Genomic DNA, 22,261 nt, shown 5'->3' with positions numbered 1-22,261 from the left:
ATGTTAGATCTAGCGGAGAAATAGAGAACGGAACTAATGCACTGAGCACCTACCATGGGCCAGGCACTGTAACAGGTTTTTCACGTAAGTTCTGTCACGCGATCTCCAAAAATCCCTCTGAGATGGCTAATATTATCTTTATGTTAAGGGAAATTTTCAATTTGCCTTGAGTCTGTAAGGCTAGGTGCTAGTGGATTCAGACCTCAGACCCAGGTCTTCTGAAGGTCACTGGTGTTTCTAAGCCAGAAACTGGAATGGCAGTGCCACTGGCCAACGCAGAGCCTCTGGGAAGAAGAGCCACTTAGGGGGCCATGTGAGCTCAGGATGGTGTGTCCAAAGGTCAGAGAGGAGTCAAAACAGAGGTCATGGGAAGTCAACAATAAGGGGCCAAGGGCTGTCAGATCTTCTACGTAGAAGGAATGGCTTTGGTAAGTTCCTGTTGTTTCTCTCACTCTCAGAGCTGACGTCATTGTTAAGTCTTTTTCAAACTCTCATACTCCAAGGATCCCAGACTTTGTGACACAGATAAGCTCACAAAGGCAGGAGAGGCAGAATAGGAAATAGGACAGAATGTTTGGGGATAACCACAGACTTGGAGTAGACGGAGAAAAAGAACCCTGAAAAAGCATGATCAGAAATGTGCAAAAATAACTCAGACTACGCCGTGTCTCCAAAGCCAAAGAGAGCAGCTTCAAAGAGGAGGGCAAGGTCAGCAGAGTAGGAGGGATCTAAAGGAACGGGGTGGAGAGGAGCAGTTAGATTGAGAGGAGGAGGTTCCTGGTGAAACCCACTATGGTAGTTTTAACAGGAGAGAGAAGCTGGATAATGATGACAGGCGAGGTGGAGGTGAGCAGTGGGCGGAGACAACAGCTGGAGGAGGTGAGCAGCGGAATGAAGTACCAGGGCCAAACAAGGAAAATTTAAGATGGGACAAGTCAGCATGCTCCAAGGTCCACCAGAAGGAACACGTAAAGAGCGGCAGAGAAAGCATGGAACCCAGCACAATTCCCACCCCGGACCAGAGAGCAGGCACTGAGGGAGGAAAGGACGAAAGAAGCCTCCTCGTCAGTGGCTGAAGGACAAGAGGGCACATCTGGACAGTGAGTGTGAAGGTAAGGGAAAATGAGACAGGTGGGTTCAAATAGACTCTATAAGGGAGACGGGTGTGCTATAAAGTACACTTCTGACAAATCTTCAAAGACTTTCACACACTTTGCATTACTCTATGCCACTGTTATGGTCTGAATGTTTGCACCCTCCAAAAGTCTTATGTTGAAATCCTAACTCCCAATGAGATGGTACTAGGAGGAGGGGCATTTAGAGGTAATTCAGTCATGAGGGTGGGACCCTCACGAATGGGATTAGTGCCCTTATAAGAAGAAACACAAGAGAGATTTCTCTCAGCTTTATGAGGATATGACAAGAAGACAGATATCTGCAAACCAGGAAGCAAGCCCTCATCACACCTGGGCACCTCGATCCTGGACTCCCCGGCCTCCAGAACTGTGAGAAATGTATGCTGTTGAGCCACCCAGTCTGTGGTATTCTGTTACAGCAGCCTGAACTCAGACAGCCACTAACTTGGAGGGTGACACTGGGCCAAATCATCTCAGCTCTCTAAGCCTTTATTTCCTTATCTGCAAAATGACGGGAGAGGGGCATCAGGGGTAGACTGGGGGATGTTTTCTAATAGTCTTTTCCTTCCCTGATATCCTTGAGTTTATACATGTGCTTTTTCCTTCTAATTGTTCCATGCCAGCCTCTAAATCTTTTCTTTGCAATTATAATTGCAGATCCCATCTCTCTTTATTTTGGGTGTTTCCTAAACACTACGCCATGCATACAGAAGGTGTTCGACAAATGTGTTTCTGAATTAATAAAATCCCTGAGATGTCAGAGTCCCAGCAGACAAACGTGTACTTCATCCTCTTGCCCCCTTTCCCAAAGTCTATCTACAGAAGCTCCATCGCCCGGCAATTGTAATACTTTCTCGGGTAATACAGCCTTCATAAAAATGCTTATCTAAAGCCAAAGCACAAATAAGACTGAATGCTAAGTAAATTAGCACACTAAGTGTTTTAGATCCTGCGCTGCCTGCCAATGTGCACACATCAATTTCCAAGTAAAAAGAGATAGGTCTGATGACATAACATCGGTGAGTTTTCCATCAGTTCCTGGATAAAACACCACAGTGCATATCTGTCTAAAGCTCCTCGTGCCTCCATGATCAAAGGAGCCAAAGGGGCGAATTCCCACTGCTCACCAAGTCTTTCATTTGTCCCCTGTGACATTCCTACAGCTGAAAAGACTGTACATCCTGTTTGCTGTAAATTTAAAACATACTTGAGCAACTGATAAAGCAGACTCTCTCTCCTGGAAACAACATAGTCTGTGATCCGAGTTTCAGTCTTGGTTCTGCACCACTGAACACTGACACTGTACAATTAGCCTTCCTAGGCCTTGACGAGCTCGGCTAAACGTTCCGGCCCAATCTATTCAGTGTTGTGTGTTGGCAGTGGTACTTTATCAGTGTTCCTATTAATTGCTGAATACTAAAATGCTTCTTATCATTATCGAGCAAGATGTATAAGCACTTAGAAGAAATCTGCTGTGAAATAGCTAATCCTGCAAAGGAAGTCCAGGAGAAAGCTCCAAGCACTCCCATGGGAAAGACTTTTGCAGCCAGGACTGTTTTAAGTCTCAATCTATGCATAAAGACCAAACTCCATGACACAGTATACCCCAGGAGTAACTCCATTGCACTTCCGCAAATGAAAAAAAGGCAACCCTTGGCCAAGGTCATCTTACATCATGATTTTCTTAAAGTCAAGGAATCCCTTCTATATAAATCAGTAAGACTGCTTGAAAAAAAGAAGAGTATAACTAAAGAGATCCAGGTTTTACATACTGCATTATAGTCCATTGCTACACTGGTAAGCTAATCCAAATTTTAAAATAAAATAAACCACATGTTCCAAATCACGGATATGTTTGGATATGGCAGCACAGAAATCCATTACAGGCTGAGGGCATATTTTATGATAGGATTCTTCTAAGTGTCCCAGCACATCCAGAGTTTACACATACGTGTTCTCAATTTCTCTCAAAGATAAACACATCAGAGTGGGCACGCTTCCAGCTGGTGGGGAAGCCGTGGGGAAGCCACTGAATCAAAGATGAGTGTTCTTCTGCATAACCATTTGAAAGAAATAGCCGATTCAGGACTGCATAATGGAAACGAGACGGGAGAGGGCTTGCCATAGGCTCAACAGTGACAAAACCTCTTCACAAGTGAAGAATTAATTCACAGCAGTGGACACAATCATGGGTACAGTCCATTCAAGATTTTGCCTTTGCTTTCCTTGATAGTGATTGTGGACCTCTTCTAGAAGAAGAAGGGAGAAAGCCTTCTGTAGACAGACGGATGCCAAAGACGCCTCAATGAGCTGTAGTGCTCGGATAAAAATCCAAAGTAATACTTAAGGGGCTCTAATCAGAATATATGAAATGTCTGCTCAACTTCACAATTACCGTCTCTTAATGACTGTTTGATTTTTTTAAGCCCAATAGCTTCATCTAGAATCTATAACTATTTTATCTAATGTAGAGATTGTTAATACTCCCTGGACTATCTGCTTTAAAAAAAAAAAAAAGGAGAAATAACTTATATGGACAAGACTGCACACAATAGAAAAGTAAATGCCCCATAAAAAAAGAGAGAATTTACTATGAGAACTACATTGTCTCTGTTACTAACTCCATTAACATTTCTGAACTAGTAACATGCTCAGGTTAAGAGAATAAAATGGAAGGGAGCGAGGGCAGGACAGAGGCGTTGGTAAAGGATTTGAGAATTTCCATATTAAAAGTATAGAATGCAGAGGAAAAGGCATGTTTTCCTTTTAGATGTTAATGCTACACCGGAAAAAAAATTCCCCTGCTACCCTGTGGTACCACCTTCAAGGTCATTTATCATCAGTACAACCACCTACAGATGCTTTATTAAAAGAACAATCTCAGCCTAGGACTGCCAGATCTGGACCCAGCACCCACTTATCAGAGGTGTCGCTGAGGCTGACAAGCAGCTGTCTGGGGGCACAGACCTGACATTACTTTATATGTGCAGAACGCCACCAGCAAGCATCCGACCTCAGCGCCCATTAAGTATTCTGATAACACCACCTCCCTGAGCTCAGCTTAATATTTAAGCCTGCAGGAAGCCCTTGAGTGCATGAAGCCTTCCAAAATATTCTAGCTCTTTTTAAGCCTACGGAGTTTGAAAAAAAAAATGAGTTTAAAAATTACACAGCAACTAAATATTTTGCTACCTGAACAAAAAGATCCTGTAGTTTTGAGAAACACCTTTTCATGTGGTTTTTAATATTTAAAAAAAAATCTTATGAGGCGTTATCCGTTAAATAAAATAAAACAAATTGTATTACTACTAGGCTTAAAATACTTCCCATGAGCAAGGTTTCAGTGAGCAGGCTCTGGCCAGCTGCGTCTTGGGCCAGGACTCCCTCCAACAACAGCATATGGAATGGTGCATACCTAACGGGCAGCCATTAGGTCAAATCGTTAGCATTCTGATGCTTAGCCTTTCCAAAGGCTCCCCCGCCCTTAATGCAAAAATGACTGCCCCCCCCACCAAAACACACACACACACACACACACACACACACACAGAAAAGGAAAAATGGTCACTTACAATGTTCTTGGACAAATATACTGTTTTCAGTTGCTAAGCACCCAAATCCGTGAAGACTACTTTCACACCTAAAAGTTACTGTCTGGTTTATGTTTCAAAATTTAAATATCTCTATGACTTTCTGTGACTGTGGAGGTGATTGCAACTGGGAAGTGACATCGTTTTCCCTGTTGAGGAAAGAAGTGGCTGCAGTCCTGGGCGGGGGTTGGGGGGCCCCTGCCGGGGAATATCCTTCAGAGAAGAGGGTGGAGTGGAGGGAAAGGCTGCCGCAAACGCTAACTAGGTTATTCTCACCACCACGGGAGAGGCTCGTGGGCCCCGCGCTGAGGAGAGCAGTACCTCCGCCTGGGAAGTACGTATCTGCAGCGGTGATACCAAGCAGCGAGGGAGGGGCAGTGCCAAGAGGCACTTCAGGAGGAAAAAAAAATGGTCTTAGTGAGGAGCCGACCTTTCCCTGCTGCCACCCGTGTGGAAATTCCGGGCAGCCACCTGCCTTTCGCACACACCCGCGCACACACTCACGCACACGTACACACACTCTGCTGCGCTTGCTCGGCATCAAGAAGCAGCATTTAGGGAACCACACAGCCGTGATGCCCCCACCTCGGCAGGCACACTCGCTTCCCGACCCTTCCACGTTCCACAAGCAGTCACAGCATCACGGCCCAGCCCGGGACCACGCTGACCATGTTGGCGACCCTGTCCCCTTGCAGCCCCTGGACTGGGGGGGTGGCGGGGAGAGACCTAGGGCAGCGTCCTGCAACCCCTCCCAGCGGCCAAGGTGCGCGCTGCGCCAAGCGGGCGAATCCCGGGTGCATGAAGGCGCGGGGCCAGTCCAACAGCCCAAGACCCCATCCCCACGCCCGCCCCGCCGGCCCGGCCCCAGGCTGCCTTGAAGGTGCCAGCCCGGACCAGCCTCCTGCTCTCCGGGCGCTGCTGATCCGAGGCGCCGTCCTCAGTGCCCGACCGAGCCCGTGCGCCCCCGCCCGCCGCGCTCAGTGCCCAGCTGTCCACACGCACGCGGATACGCAACCTGCCTCCCTTGCCCAGCACGGACACCTGAACACTCCGGGATGCCTCTCCTCCGCGTCCCCTGGCACCCCCGCCCGCGCCCCCACCTGCTGTCACCCTCCCAGACCCCGCTGGGGCTGCCCAGCGCCCTTTCCCGGGGAATACGCGGGGTGCGCTTACAGTCCTCAGGAACTGGATCTCGTCCTCGCCCTCGCCCCCATCGGCCATGGCTCCAGCCTGCTGGCCCGGCCGCTCCCGAGCTCACGGAGCCCGGTGCCCCTCGCGCTGCCCCCGCTACTGCTCCTGCTGCCGCTGCGGCCGTTACTGTCCTGAGCCGGGTGGAGGGGCCCCGCGCCGGTGCCGAGCGTGAGCCGCCGTGCTGCACCGTGGAGGCGGAGGCGGCGGGCGGGGCCTCCCTGCAACACGCTGCGCGGAAGGGGACACGGGGACCCGCACCCGGCGCGCCCGCAGCGGAGACTGCTTGACGGGCTCCCCCGCCAGGGACTGCGTGGGGCTGGCTGCTGGGTTGGCGCGCGGGGGCGGAGCGGGGGCGGCGGAGGACCGGCCCCTCAGCGGCAGGTGATACGTAGCCGCTCCCCGCAGCCCAAGCCCAGGCCAGCGCCACGTACTGGCTGCGCCGGGTATCGGGCCGGGGCGCACCGCTCGGTTCCACCTGCGTGCGCCTCTGGAGCCCGACCCGTTCACCTGCCCCTTGGCCCACAAACCCAGGGATCGGAGTCAGTCCCTCCTCCCAAAGGGGCTTCGGCAGGAACTTGCACAGCCTTGCGGGGTGCGCGCGACAGATGCCTTTTATCTGTGCACGGAGCGAGTAATCTCCAAGTAAAGGTTACCCAACAGTGTTTTACACTTGGGCGGCCTCTGCTCCGCCTCCACATGAGAATTCCTCAGTATCTAGTTTCGGGGTACCATGCTTTCCCAGATTAACCACATAAAGTCATGGTGCCCAGAACTTCAACAAATTCATTCCGCAAATACATGGTGCGTGCCTGTGCCAGGCAGGCTGGGGTTGACACTCCGGAGGAGGGCAAACGTAATTCAACAAGGAATTGCAACGAACGATGGATAAGATCTGTGTGAATCACTGACGAGCTCTAAACTCGGACGAGGGTACCACTATCCTCACTGTAAAGCCCATTATTTCTGAAGAAATTCGAGCCTTCCACCACAGATCTCAACATCTAGCTCTCGTAATCCTCCAAGCCATAGCCACCAGCTGGCCACTGAAAAAAAGGCTGTGACAAGGTGGGGTCCGAGGCAGTTTGGACAACAAAGCCCGAATCTCTTGTTCCTAGGGCACAGCTGTTTCATTTAAGAAGCTTAAAAATAAGTACACGCAGAGCAAACGTGCCCACGTCCGCTTATCAAGGGACAGGATCTGTAGTTGCCTCCGTTTACCTACATTCCACACTGCAGCATCTAATTAGTTCTTAAATTCTACCAGTAAGTTCTCCGCAGTTGACATTTTACTTTCGGCCTTTATTAACTTTATACTGACTGAGCTAGTTTTGCATTTTTCTGATGGCATGAACACCGTTCAGACACGTCTGAACATACTCTCCCTCCTGGTCAGACGAGTAATGCCCCGCTCTCCTCGACACCAGCCCTTTTGCCATAGTACCTGACACGCTTGTATATCGATCCATGGCTACTAACCAGTTCTCACACTGTCATAATTTGACTTTTTACTCCATAGGAACCTCTGAAGCTGCAACCAGGGAGCTCACAAAAGATCAAAGTCCTCCACGAGAGATGACTGTTTTCTGAAACTAGCTCATAATTTATGCCAAATAATTTGATCTTCCAGGCTTACAATATATGAACTCTACCTTTTCAAGTATTTTATAAGCCACTCATAGACAATTTCTTATTGAAAACAAACACCCATACTCTATGGGTGGGAATTACCCCATTCTACCCAAATGGTAGGTAAAATATTATAAAAACTCAAACTCACCAGTTTTTCATTTTGGCATTCTAACTAGGCTGTAAACTTTTCTAACAAGAGTTATATTTACTATTTCTTTAATTCTCTCAACATAAGTGATATAATGCTAAATGGCCTAGGTACTCAATGATTACCATTCACCATACACAGTCTTCGACAGCGGATAACACTTAGAGCAGTGGGGGTTTATGAAATATACTGTTTATGTGGACCTTAAAACACAAAACTACTACCATGTTTCCCTGAAAATAAGACATAACCAGAAAATAAGCCCTAGCATGAGTTTTCAGGATAACATTCCCAGAACATAAGCCCTAATGCGTCTTTTGGAGCAAAACTTAATATAAGACCCAGTCTTATTTTCAGGGAAATATGGTATGCGGTTTATAGATCTCTGATCTGTACTAAAAGTATTAAAATCATGTTTGAGAATGATACATGCCATGTTTCCCCAAAAATAAGACCTAACCAGAAAATAAGCCATAGCATGAGTTTTCAGGATGCTCATAATATAAAATAAGCCCTAATGCGTCTTTGGGAGCAAAAATTAATATAAGACCCAGTCTTATTTTCAGGGAACAGTAGGGCTTATTTTATATTACAAGCATCCTGAAAAATCATGCTAAGGCTTATTTTCTGGTTAGGTCTTATTTTCAGGGAAATACGGTATTTGTTTTTAAAAGGAGAACTGAAGCAAATATAACAAGTGGTTTAATATTTGTGGTAAGCATATAGGTGTAATATTTTAAGCACGCTGATTTTTTTATATATTTCATAATTAGAAAAATTGAGATAATTTTTACAAGGAAACTACTAAAGCTACTAAAAGCTATGGAAAAGCTTTACTTACAGTATTTTTATTTTTTTAATATGTGCTAGTTTAGTTTATGTATGATTTCCAAGTTTCTTCTTTTGGTGAACAACTGTAGTAAGAAAAATTGGTTTTGACTAGAAAGATCATAGAATGATAGGTTGAGAACTAATCACAATTTTAATATAATTTTAATTGAGAAAAAGATATAGTTTTGACATAGCTTAAAGTTTATGTTCAATGTATAATTCTGATTGCAAACTTAAGCTTTAAGGGATAAACAAGAACATATTTTCACAGGCAGGGAACTATAGCTCATAAAATAGAAAAAAAAGTATTTTGTTTATTTAGAAGTTTCATAAGTATCGGATACTTGATGTCTACTGGTTTTGTAATTTTTATTAAAATGTTTCTATTCTGTAAATACATATTGCACATAACAGTTTGTTTTGTTTTCTGCTTCTAAAATTTGTCATCTTAATATTGCTTTATTGGAATCTTTATACTCAATAAACATTCTGCTTCCTATAACACTCCGTTTTAGGACTTTATTAACCATAATATAAAATAGTTTCGATGTTATTTCCATATTTTTAGTCCAAATTTGGGAAGTGCTTTTTTTTTCTAATAACCAATTTTATATCCCGCAAGTGAGGGGGGAAAAAAGCATATTTTTTTCACTAGAATTTTTCTACAGTCATCGAAGTCAGAAAGGGCCAGCGCAGCCCACTGGTCACATAGCAGCACTCTAGTCATCCTTAAAGAAGAAAAAATGACGACAGACATGAGATTTTTCATTTTGACTTACGACTTGAACTAAACTGGCCAACGGTATATATGAGCATTAGAAAATTAACTTCTTCCTCAAGGATTCCACAGAAAGTCAACTAAAATACTCAGTGTCACCATGTTCATTCAGCTTCTCTCAGTTAAGATCACGTCACTTAAAGACTTCATGCTTCAGGAATTATCATAAGGTCATTATAAAATAAGGATTGGAAAGGTCTAAGATCTTGAGATTTAACCCGTTTCTTGTCAACCCAGATTTCCAGTTTCAATATCTCCAGAGAAGCTTTCATAGCATCTCTTCTTACCCAATTTCAGAACTTAACAAAACAAAATTTTAGAAGATTTCCCTTTTATTTACATCTTTATAACATATATTCTAAAATACTGCAGTTCTGATGTGCGCTTGAAATAGAAATAAACACTGCTAGCGCTCAGGTACTGAGAGCAAGCTGGCCTGAGGCAGCACACCCTGAAATCTCCGGGTCGGCATTAATGCAAGGTGGTCCCCAGTGACGTCAACAATGAGGGTGATGATGATGATGAAGGCTCATTTACTGCACTTTATTTTAATTGTTCCTTTTCATTTTCACAGCAATGCCATTTTAGAGGAAAGGAAACTAAGACTTGGAGAAATGAACGAACTTGACCAAGATTATACAGCTCTGAGGGGTGAGGCAGGGTCTGAGGACCCCTAATTCACTGTTTCATGTATCACCCCTCCCCCATCCCATTTTGGAGAGCACAAGAGTCTAGACTAACAGGAACTAAAAAAGGCTCAGGCAGCCCCAGGAGATTTGTTCCTGGTTCGAAGCCAACCCTCAGGGACCTGCTAGCTCTTGGAATGTCAAGTGAACGCTGGAGAAGGATGTAGGGATCACTCTGTGCTCAGAAACGAAATCCAACCTATGCCCTTCTTCATAGTTTTGATTTAAGGGGAAGTCAGTTTTTCAAGACTTGGAAGTTATTCATCAGTATCTTATCCATTCCCCAAATTAATCTAAAACTTATGAAGCCCCAAGCTATAATTAGCATTCTGATGTCCAGGGTCAGGTCTGAACTTCATATAGATGATACAAGTGACCATGAACTAGCTCTTGGGATCAGCACAGAGAGGGCCGACCCTACACGCCTAAAAGATGGCTCATTATCATCTTCTCCCCTGTGAGAGGTGGTCCTGAGCAGGTATGGGCTCCCCAGAGACATTTCCAACCCCGACGGCCACGGTGACCTCACAAATAGGTCACTATGGCTGTCAAATACCCCCAACGCAAATCTTTCTTCTGATTTGCCTACTTCTCTTGTGCCTTAAGTCAAACCCAAACCCTTATCATCCTCTTTGATTCATCCCTGCTATGGACTGAATGTTTTTGTCCCCTCAAAATTCACACACTGAAGCCCTAACCCCCAGTGTGATGGTATTTGGAGGTGGGGCCTTTGGGAGGTGATTATGTTTAGATGAAGTCATGAAGATAGGGCCCATGATGAGATTAGTGCCCTCATACAAAGAGGAAGAGAAGAAAACAAAATTGTCACATGAGCACACAGCAAGATGGCAGCTGCATACAAGCCAAACAAAGAGGCCTGGGGATGAAACCTGCCTTGCGAGCATCTTGCTCTTGGACTTCCCACCCCCAGAACTGTGAGCAATAAATTTCTGTTCTTTAAGGGATTTCATTATGGCAGCCTGAGCAGACCAAGACACTCTCCCACCTTCACCGCCCAACATCAGTGTCTTTTTATGGATAAAAATACATCTCCTTGCTCCTTCTCTTTATGTCACTAACTTTGTAACTAGTGATATCACCAAATTGTCTCAAAAACTTTATAACTAATCTTTCTGAGTTTTGTCCTTTTCCACAGTGAGTCATCTTCCAGATTCCCACCAGGATAACCTCATATTACAATGTTTCCATCTTGTTACTTTCCTGCCCATTGAAGAATGGCTCCCAGATACGTGCCGTATTCCATGCAAACCCCTGCGCCTGGCACTTGAGACCCTCCACATACCCGTTCAATATTTATTTACAAATATTCTTTTGCCCCTAAACCAAGCCACTCTTCCTCAGATAAGATGCGTGTGTTGATCAACCATGCCTTTTCTTCTGCTGTTTCTTCTGCCACCAAAGGCCACAAAATCCCGTCAAAATCGGTTCCATATGCCAAGGCTTCTGAGCTTTCTTTACTCTAGCCAGAGATTGTAACTCCCTCCTGGGGGTCACAGCCCTTCGTGCTACATTGCGCGGGATTGTCATTATATGTCTAAGGATAGTACCCCACAAAGGCACTAACCACGACCACAAGAAAGATAGTTCATCTTCTTTTTATGATGCTCATCTTTCATCGGTGTAATTAAGAACCCTCCCTCTCCCGGGTCATAGATTACGCGTCTCTGCTACCACTTTTTATGTTCTACTTTCATTTTCCCTTCAAGAAAATTCCATTTTGAAGCATCATTCCTCTTTCTATCACTTCTCCCACAAGGAAGTCATTCATGAATTGCAAGGTACTAACCACCGCCATGTACGCACAACCCAAAATCCTTGAGAATGTGAGTTTGTCCCAGAATAGGCCCAATCCCTCTAATGTCTTCTAGGTGTTCACGTAACAACATAGGACATGAGCAGTTTCTTTGAACTCACTCTTCCTTCATAATCAATTCGTCTAAGAAATATTTAAGGAGCACCTACTATGTACCAGGCCTCGTCCTAGTAAATAAGGCACAGGCCCCATGCTCATGGGGCTTATTCTAGGGGAGGAGATAGGCTCAAACAAATAAGTGTACACATCAGGTGCATTGTTCTATGAAGAAATATACAGCAGGGTAAGGGGTAGAGAGCAACAGAAGAGAAAGTTTGTAGATACAATGACAGGGAAGCCACCTCTGATGAAGTCACATGGCAGCAGTGACCTGAAACGAGGGAGAGAAAGAGCCTCCTGTTTATCCAGAGGAAGAGCGCTACGTGCAGAGGGACTGGTCTATGCAGCTTTGAGGTGACTGCATGTTCCAAGGACAAAAAGAAGGGCAGTGAGGTGGGCAGAGCAAGGGAGCAGGAGGCTGGTAGGCCGTGAGGTCAGGGAGGCTGTGGACACATTACATATCCTGCCCCATCCCCAGTGGGAACACCCATCACGTTTTTTTGGAAAAGGGTCTAGTGTGCTCAGTCTGGTTTACACCAGGCTATCCATTTGAGCAACGAACCTGAATCTCCACGCTGAAATTCCTGAGGATTAGGTACCGTCCCTCGGAGTACAAACTCTTTTTACCTGTCGATGTTTGCTAGGAGGTCCAACTTTGATGGACTGTATTTATGTATTGTTGTACCAAGCCATCCTTGCTACTGACTTGGTAAGTGGCTAAAACAAATGAACTCGTGCTCATCTGGTCGTGTCCCAGGAAACAGGACAAAGTAATGGTCATACATGTGGGCTTTGAAGCTAAACAGCTCAGTCCCCGTCCCCGCTTTGCCACTTACTAGGGAGTTCTTTAAATGTCTACACCTGTTTCTCTACGTATACGACGAGGATCATAATAATACGTCACAGCCTGCTGTGCGCATTAAATGAGACAGTGGATACAGCTCGCACAGCTCAGTGCCTGCAATATGGAGGCACTTGTTAAATTGTGCGTGCGTGCGGAATTTAAACTGAGAACTGCTAAATTTAGAACTAAAATTATTGATATACTCTGACATAAAATCAATCCGACGGTATACTCAGTTCAACAACTTCAAAAAATAAGGATTTTCCTAATTTTGCCATGATTATTATTAACATGATGAGTTTCTTTGGTATGATGTCATCTGAGACACAAATATACTCGTTTTCTTATAAATAATAAATACCCCCATTATCTTTTAGAATGTTTTTTGTTGTTTTTTTGTTTTGGGTTTTTGCTGTTGTTGTGTTGTGTGTGTGTGTGTGTGTGTGTGTGTGTGTGTGTGTGTGTGTGTGAAAAGTAACAAAGACTGAAAAACCAGGGGTTTAAACAACATAGGGCATCATTTGTCCCGTGTAACATTAAGTCTAAAACTAGGCAGTCCAGCACTGGCACAGTGGCTCCATGATGTCACCAACGTGTCTTCTTTCTGTCCTTCAGCTCCACAGAATCCAGATCACAGAATCCAGCCTCATTATTAGGAAATGGCTGCTGTAGCACAAGCTGTCAGGTCCAAGGTCCACATGGCAATGAGGGGTGTATGTTGGGACAAAAGAGTACCTGCTATCTGAATTAACCCATCATATGAGCAGATTTGGCCTCAACCTCCTTACAAATATCTTTTCATGTTAAGTATGTACATAATTTTACAATTTTATGGTTAAAAGGGTGGTCTCGAGAATGTCTACACTCCCTTAAGAAAAGAACCGTATTTTGTCATCAAATCAGGCCATCCATTTGCTGAATCCCCTAATGGAAATACTTCATGTATTCCTCAAAAGCCTAAAAAATTAATTATGTAATTTACCTAAATAGCCTCCTCCCTTTTTCCTCTTCAGTTTAATCGGATTTTCCTGGCATGTATACTGAACTTCTTCTACATGTATTGGATTTTTTTTTTTAAGACACAAGGTCATACCATATTCTAGCTTCAACTTGATTTGACTATAAAAGACCCATTTTTCTAGAGCAGAGGTCATGTTGGGGAAAAAGTGGGTTACACACACGTCCAACACTGTAACACTTCTGGAAGAGTATAAAATCCAGGAGAATTTTAACACTGACTAATATAGTGCTTAACTGGAAACAAATCAAATACTGGCATTACGATACAAACAGAATTATGTGTTTTAATTTGTCACTGGATGTCATGATCACAGTGAAATTCCTCAAGGCGATGGACTGAAGAACATGAGTGTGAGGACAGGAGCTATGAATCTCCAGGCCGAAATGACCTCTGAGCCTCTGTGATGGGCTACTGAGCACAGCTCTGCTTCTATACTCAGGTGGCAGGTGCACTCAGCCAGAACAGGAGCTCAGTCCAGCTGTGAAGGCTGGGGTTGCCCAAACCAGCACCCTCCCCCAGGGTTTTAGTGAAAGCTGAAGGCCATAGCCCTGCAACAGACGCACTCCTGAAGCCCAACCCAGGAGGCTTTACAACTGACTCTCTGGTGCCAACCCATTCATTCACTCACTCACTCATTCATTATTGCTTATTGCCTGGCTCTGCTCTGTTCTTGGGATACAGAGCAAGCGAGGCAGTGCCAGGCTTTCTGGAGTTTACAGGGGCACACGATGCAGAAAGGCAAGTGCTGTGACAGGCACTTAGCATGGGGAGCAGGGGAACAAGCCGATGAGGGCAGGCCACTCGGAGGAAGTAACTTACAGGCAGAGAGTAAGGGGATGTCCTCCAGGTGTGGGGGAGGGGGCCCTGGAAGAGCAGTGGTCCTCGTGATCAAGGAGCATGACAAGGACCAAGGCAGAAGGAGAGAGCTTATGGATGAGCCCGCAGAGCTGAGCAATGGTGGCAGCAACCCAAGAAGCTCTGCTTCAACTGAGCTGGGCCAGGGCATTACATCAGAGATGGTCACTGGTGTCCTCATCCTGTGCTCAGGGGACCGGGAACCGAGCAGCATTCTGAATTCCCTCCAGTGCGGTCGCATGTCAGCTGTGAAGCCTCGGGGTCCAGGGAAATACTGAGCCTCTGCTCAACTATTGGGTTGTCTGGACTGGGAATCCCCGCTCTCCTCGCCTCACTGTAGCTTCTCATTAATAATCAATTTGTTCAAAAAAACAGTTATTGAGTGTCTGTTATATACCAGGCACTGGGCCGAGTGAAAAAAATACAACTATAACAGAAGACAGTGCGATGGTCGTCTTTGGTCTCAGCTTCAGTGAAGGCACCAGAGCCTAAAGTCAACAGAATAAGTGGCAAAGACCCCCACCATTCCAAAGAGAAATTCTAGACCACCTATTTAGGAATTGCAAGAAGGTGCTGGAAACTGATTTTGAAGCCCATAGTCCTTGAGGCTATAAAAGGGTAGAGGCTGAAGTGGTGATTTCTTTGGAGAAAGTTGGAGTGCTGGCATATTCCTGAACCTACCCACCCAGTTTGGGGGAGGAGGGGAACATATGTCCCCGTCCTCTCAAACCTGTGAGAGGGGCTGCAAGGAGACTGTTCAGAAAGTGGGACGTAGGACCCCTGGAGATGCATATCTGACTCATGACAGGCATTTTCCTGCAGCTTAAGACCATTTTATTTCCTCTTTTTTTTTATTAGTTTCAGGTGTACAAAACAATGTAATAGACATTTCACGCCTCACAATGTGATACCCCCCCCATCTGCCCCTCTGGCATCGTATATATCTATTACAATTCCATTGACTCTATTCCCTATGCTGTATTCCATAGCACAAGATTTTAAAGGAGCCTTCCTGCCAAGAGCAGGACAGCCCCAGCACGAGGCTGGGGTGAGGGGGAGGCAGTGCTGCTTATAGGAAGCAAACGTGGGGAGGGGTGGGCCTCTGAGAACCCCCTGAAAACCTCCCTGACAGAAAGAATCACCTTTAAGGATATGCCAAAAGCAAGTCACTTAACCCCATTCTTCCTTCTGAGACCCTCCAACTGGCGGGTGAGAGGATGCCCAGCGGGCAGTGGGAGGAGGGGAGGAAGAGCAGGAAAGAGAGGAGCTCACCAGGTGGTCCCCAGCTTTGGGCTTCTCAGCCCGATGCTCCCAAACCCCAGGACAGGAGACATTTTATATGAAGTGCAAAGTCATGACTGGACTAAATGTCCTAGTGTTGAACCAAGACTATTCTTGTGACTGAAAGTGACAGAAGTGTCCTTTAAATTATGGGCCCAAAATTTCATTCATGGAACAAAGGCAAACAAATAGGCCTTTCGGTGGTTTTAAAAGGACAGTGAGAGAAAAGGAAAAAGTGTTTTTCTGCGTATCCCTATTTCACTCTGATCTTTCGGTGAAACAACTGCAGCAACCTGCCGTCAGGAAGCACCCAAGGCCAACAGGGAAAAGCACATGTAAAAATGCCCAGTCTTCCTGCTCTGGCTTCATTTTTTCTTTTTCAGTTTCTACTCATTCAATTTGCATGCTTTTAAAAATGCTTTTTTAATTATTTGCTCATCAATTTTAATCTGTTCAATATAAGATATCTTTAAGGGGAAAAAAATCCTTCTTGTTTCCGAACATCGAAAGTCAGTCTGCAGCAACAACAGCCTGTTGTTTAGGGAACCAGCCCAAAACTGGAGCCACTTAACCCCAGAGACAGGCTGGGTCCCATTCCTGCTTCCCCCAATCAATCTGAGTCTGTCTTAGCAAAAATATAATCCCATAGACTGGGTGGCTTAACCAACATTTCTTTCTCACAGTTCTGAAGGCTGGGAAATCCCAGATCAAAGCACTGGCAGATCCAGTATCTCTGTCTTCTCACCGTGTCCTCACACGGTAGAAGGAACGAGGGAGCTGTCTATGAGCTCCTCTTAGAAGGACACTAACCCCATCCATGAGGGCTCCATCCTCATGACCTAATCACCCTCCTCCTAATACCATCCCATTGGTGGTTAGGATTTCAGCCTGTGAAATTTGAGAGGACACATTCAGTCTGTCACTTAGCCTAAGGCAAGGGGCACTCGGCAGCTATGGCCCGGGTCTGGAACAAATCTCCAGTCAGTAAGGTTCCAGGTCATTTTGGGCTCAGCACCTTGGGCCCTGCTGCTGAGTCCTGCTCTGAGTCCTCACCTCTTTCTAGGCTGAAACTATGCCTCAACTTCATCAGGCTCCTCAGCTGGCTTGAGAGCTCTGCCCCCGAGTCATGAGCTGGCGGGGTATTGCCTACTGTCTCCCTGTCTAATCGTCCAGTTGCCACCAACCCTACTCATTTCCCTTTGTCCTCTGTTGGAATTCCGAGTTATGTATGTCCTGGTTCTCTCCGTTCTCTAGCTCCTCTCCGCTGCGCCTCCCTCAACACTTAGCACTAACTGATGCCACCTCTGCATGGAATCTAATGACCACTAACCAGGACCACTCACCCCTAGTTTGCCCATGAGAGATAAGCAAACGTCTACTTTATTTAGGCAATTGTAGTTTGGGGGCTTCTGTGCTACAGAAGCTTGAGCTTAACTCCTAACTTATATTATACATTAATCCTGAATAAGAATATAAAGCTAAGGACAAGCAGATACTTTAGGAAAGCTATTTCCATGGAAAGAGAAACTAAAATAAACCAGAAAAAAAAGGACCTCCAGAAACACAGAAAATAGAGGGTGTAAAATAAAACTAAGGATAACAATGGCAACAATGAATATCATCACAGAACCGAAAAATGTTACACCCATAAAACAAGAACTGGTGCCTATGCAAAAAAAAAAAAAAAAAAGAAAAAAGTAAGAAAACAAATCTGAGTTCTGAGAAATTCACAAAAATAAAATTAAACAAAATAAAAATTTCAATAAAAGTGTTGTAAGTTAAAATTGAGGAGCTTTCCTAGAAGTAGGACATAAAGACAGAGATAGAAAATAGGAACAAGAGCTGAAAGACCTGGGGGCTCAGTCTAGGAGCTACAGCACCTAACTCATAGGTTTCCTTTCTTTCTTTTTCCCCCCAATGGAGAAAATAAAGGGGAAAAATTATCAAACAGTACTACAGAATTGAAGGCTCTAAGTAGAGTCTGAGATGGCATGAGTGTTTGCCCCACTCTGAGCTCTATCTGGGCTTCTGGGAGAAGGGAGTGTCTGCTGTTCAACAACAATGTGCTGATTCAGTAGCCATAGGCCCAGGAGCACACAGTACTGGGGAAAACCAGGGGCCCAGCAGACCAAACAGGACCAGTGGGCACACTGACATGAGAGCTGCAAAACCACTGAGCAGTACCACCGTGAGCACGTAGCATCACCAGCATAGGGAGAGGAGAGGACCTGGCCCAAACATTCTCATCTAATTCTCATAATGAGAACAGGCAGAGCCAAATTAGGACGTCCACTGGAACCCCCAAAAGGCCAACAGGTTTCTGGGAGCAGAGCACCCCAGTTCCCAGTGCCTGGCACATAGGAAGGAGTCAAGGGACACTGACTGAGGAAACAAATGAGCCACTAAGTGAACCAACACTTCCCTGGAGTGGGTCGAGTGGGGGTCTGTTTGAAGAGGGGAGCAGGTCATGCATATCTAGGACGTCTGAGCTCTTCTGCTGTTCAGCGGGTGAGCCAGAAGTCAGGAACAGAGAGGCACTGAGAGGTGTGACCCCACGCCCAGCGCTGCAGCCTGGAGACGGAGTGGGGAAGCTAGCAGCTCTGGGGACACGTCAAATTAGGTCAGTTAGTACCAATGGAGAACTTCAATAGCCCACACAGATTGGTGGAACACCTCATCTAGAGCAGATGCAGATGAGGTGCTGGATAAGAACCAGTCGTTTAAAGCCCACAAGGAAGGAAAGATACTGGGCTGTTCACCGAACTGTGAAGGGACAGGGGTGCTGAGCAGCTCTGCGTAACAGTAATCACAGTGCAATTAAATTCAGGGTTCTGAAGAAGAGAACAAGCCAACCTCCCACCAGGACACAGCCCTGACAATGAAGAAAACAGCCTTTTAAAAGAGAGCAAGTAACTCCCAGGAAATTTCTACATTTTCAAAACACCTTATTAAAAACACAAGACAAATGTAAGAGGTACATCACAAATCTAAAAGGTCACATTTTCTAACAAAAATCCTGTGTGACTAGGTGGCAGAGTGTTTTTTTTCTGAAAGACTACAACAAAGTGGGAGCTGAAAGAAAGAAAGAAAGATGGGAGGGAGGTTTTATTACTAGGCATTCCTTTAGGTTAACTGACTCCTCTTTGGGTATATAAATCACACTGAGATAAAAATTAAGTTGATAATGAAACTAGCTACCATTTCTCGAGAATTTTTTATGAAATGAGCATGGGACTAGATGCTAAAAACATGGTTTCTCCCCCTAACTAGCTTAAGGTCGAGGGACATGTTGAGTCTGAATTTTATTCAAAGTATAACAGGAAACTGTTGAAAGGTTTTAAGCAAAGAAGTAACATGATCTAATTTTGTGTGTAATAAATTTTTTTGGCTTATTGTTTTCATTTTTAAATGTCTTTAAGTGATGGTTGACTATTTAAAGCAAAACTAATAACAATGTATTGTGGTGTTGATAACATATGTTATAATGTTATATAAAATGTTTGACAATAACAATGGGTGGGGTGGGAAATGGGCGTATACTGCTACAAGGTTCTTTATATATGAAGTGGTATGATATTATTTGAAGGTTTGAACTGTGATAAGTTAAAGATATACCTTTTCAATCCAAGAGCAACCACAATAAATACATACATATATATACGGTTTCCCCAAAAATAAGACCTAGCCGGACAATCAGCTCTAATGCGTCTTTTGCCACAAAAATTACTATAAGACCCAGCACTATATTATATGTTACATTACATTACATTACATTACATTACATTACATTACATTACATTATATTATATTATATTATATTAAGACCCAGTCTTATAGTAAAGTAAGACCAGGCCTTATATTAATTTTTGCTCCAAAAGATGCATTAGAGCTGATTGTCCAGCGAGGTCTTATTTTCGGGGAAACACGGTACATATGTACATACAATAGCTAATAAGCAAAAAAGGAAATAAAATACAATAATAAAAATACTCAATTAATTTTAAAAAGGCAGAAACAAAAGAAAAATGGGGCAAACAAAACAAATAGCAGGATGGTGATTTAAACCCAAATTTATCACTAATTCCGTTAAATGTAAACAGTCTAAGTATTTCAAGGCAAGATGGTCAGACTGGATAAAAAAATCTCCTCTTCTCCTCCCCTGCCTGCCCATTTCTCCCGCTGTCTCCCTTACATCTTTGTATGTCACCTTCTGTCTGTTTTACCAAAATCCTCTCTCTCTCTTTCTTGGGACCAACTGAAAAAACTCCAAGTTCTTCTCACTTACTCAAGCCAAACAATTTAATTCCTCTTTCTTAAAGACCTTTATTATCCAGACTAAGCTCCTGAGGCCTCATCTTCATGACCCAATGTGTCCGCTCCCTAACACGAATCCCATTTTACTCCTTAGCCAGTCAGTCCAAACTTCCACTTGTTTTTCTTCCTATTACGTTTATACCACTGAGCAGCTCTAAATGTAGGAAAAAAAATTATGCCAAAGATGAGAAAAGTTCCTCAAAATAGGCTGAAAAGTGATTGTCTTTCTTTGCATCATCGTTATAATAAATTCACTTTCCCACACACGTTGGGAGTTCCTGATATGCCCCCGGTCTACAAAGTAAACAAGGAAACACCAGTATTCATTCTAAATATCCCAGTGGATTAAATTCTAAGGGCTACCATAGCAAGTGATCACAAACTAGGTGTCTTAAACAACAGAACTTTATTCTCTCACAATTCTGTGGGCCGGAAATCTGAGACAGGGTGTGCTTCCTCCGAAGGCTCTAGGGGAGGGGCCGACCTTGCCTTTTTCAGCTCCTGGTGGCTCCTGGTGTTCCTTGGCTGGTGGCGGCATCATATCAATCCCTCTTCCCTTCACATGGCCGTCTTCTATTTTATCTTTGTGTCCTCTCCTCTTCTTTCTTCTTGTCAGGACAGCAGCCATTGGACACAGGACCCATCTAGAATAGAATGACTCCACTGTGAGATCCCGAACTAGGATTCTACTTCCAAATAAGGTCACGTTCTGAGGGTTCTGGGTGGGCATGAATTTGTGGGGGGAGCTATATACCCCGCTATACCCACCATCCTAAAACTCATAATAGTATCCAGGAATTAAGAGTTTTCCATTAAAATTCATATATATATGTGTGTATATATATTCATATATATATATACATTCATTCATATATATATTCATATATATTCATATCTATGTGTATCACATATATATTCATTCATATATATTCATAAAACCCATATACATATATATATATGTACACACACATATGGAAGATATACATATATGTAAAACTTCCTAAAATTTTCAGCAATTTACACCACATTTTTCATTCATTCATTCGTTCATTCATTCAACAAGCATTTATACATTTACCATTGGGTTAGACGTACGAGTTTAGGTTCTTTTAATACACCTGAGTATCACTGTTACTCCTGAGTTGTTTGTGCTGATTTTGTATCTCTCCTTTCCAAAGAGAGCTGTCTGCCAGGAAGGGAATTTCTTCCAGGCTGGAGTTATTTTCACACTTTAGTTTTTAAATTAAAACAATAGTAAAGTGCATTGACATTTTGTTCCTAGAGCATGTGGAGTAATATTGTTCTGGTTACTCTGGCAACCACAGAGGCAGCAGTGGGCAGGAGGAGAGGAGCGAAGGGCTGCGTCAGTAGCGGGGGGTAGAAGGGGCACCTCGCTGTGGCGTGTTGGCTTGCGTCCTAATGGGACAGGGCCAGAAGTCCAGCTACTGCCCAGAAAATGGCCCAGATCCCTGGCTTGAGTCATCCTGTGACTGGAGAATGTGGACAGATTATTTTCTCAAGAAACTAGTGATAAACCAAGGGATGTAGGGATTAAGAACTTGTTCTAAAAAAGAAATGTTTATATAGGGCCAGACGTCAGCATGTGAAGGGTAGTTGTTAGTTGGACACTATTTGCAGACAACAGGTACATGCATTGGCAAGTTCACAACCACTGATATGCTGTCAAGGGCTTGTTTTGCCAATGGTACCAGATTCTGGAACAAAGTCTGACCTGGGTCCACTATCTCTATTATCTTTATGTTTATGAAACATGCCTCTACCATTAATTTCTCAGTCTCTATTGTGGACCCACCATGTGCACAGCACTGAGTGAGTTACTTTAGAAATGCTGAAAAAAAAAGACCTACCCTACTTCATCCAAAGATATAATACAAATGAGACAAATAGACTCATGCTATATGACCCACAACTTTACTTTCTGAGTCTCAAAATAAGGTGGCCGTGGGAAGGAAAGAAAATCCAAAATCCTGTTGAAAGTCAACATGTCTTAATAGTTAAGAGTA

The 22,261-nt window shown here is 44.3% G+C and overlaps 1 protein-coding gene and 1 long non-coding RNA gene across 2 annotated transcripts in view; both read right to left on the bottom strand.

Annotated features, from left to right (window-relative positions):
- Nucleotides 1–6,202, bottom strand: part of RYR2 (ryanodine receptor 2) — a 567,150-nt gene extending 560,948 nt beyond the window's left edge. Inside the window, exon 1 of the mRNA XM_074316777.1 lies at nt 5,900–6,202. Coding sequence (XP_074172878.1) covers nt 5,900–5,947 — 48 coding nt within the window. The 5' untranslated portion in view covers nt 5,948–6,202. The remainder of the gene's footprint in view (nt 1–5,899) is intronic.
- Nucleotides 6,203–20,624: 14,422 nt separating this feature from the next.
- LOC141567875 (uncharacterized) lies at nt 20,625–21,804 on the bottom strand. Its single transcript, XR_012490815.1, has 2 exons — nt 21,316–21,804; nt 20,625–20,881 (listed from the first exon to the last, which is right to left on the bottom strand). It is a non-coding gene; the product is annotated as an uncharacterized LOC141567875 (long non-coding RNA).
- Nucleotides 21,805–22,261: the final 457 nt, after the last annotated feature.

Source organism: Rhinolophus sinicus, linkage group LG12 (genome assembly GCF_036562045.2).
Source record: "Rhinolophus sinicus isolate RSC01 linkage group LG12, ASM3656204v1, whole genome shotgun sequence".
Classification (NCBI taxonomy): domain Eukaryota; kingdom Metazoa; phylum Chordata; class Mammalia; order Chiroptera; family Rhinolophidae; genus Rhinolophus; species Rhinolophus sinicus.
The sequence above is the reverse complement of the archived record's forward strand: the minus strand, read 5'-3'. Positions and strand labels throughout refer to the sequence as shown.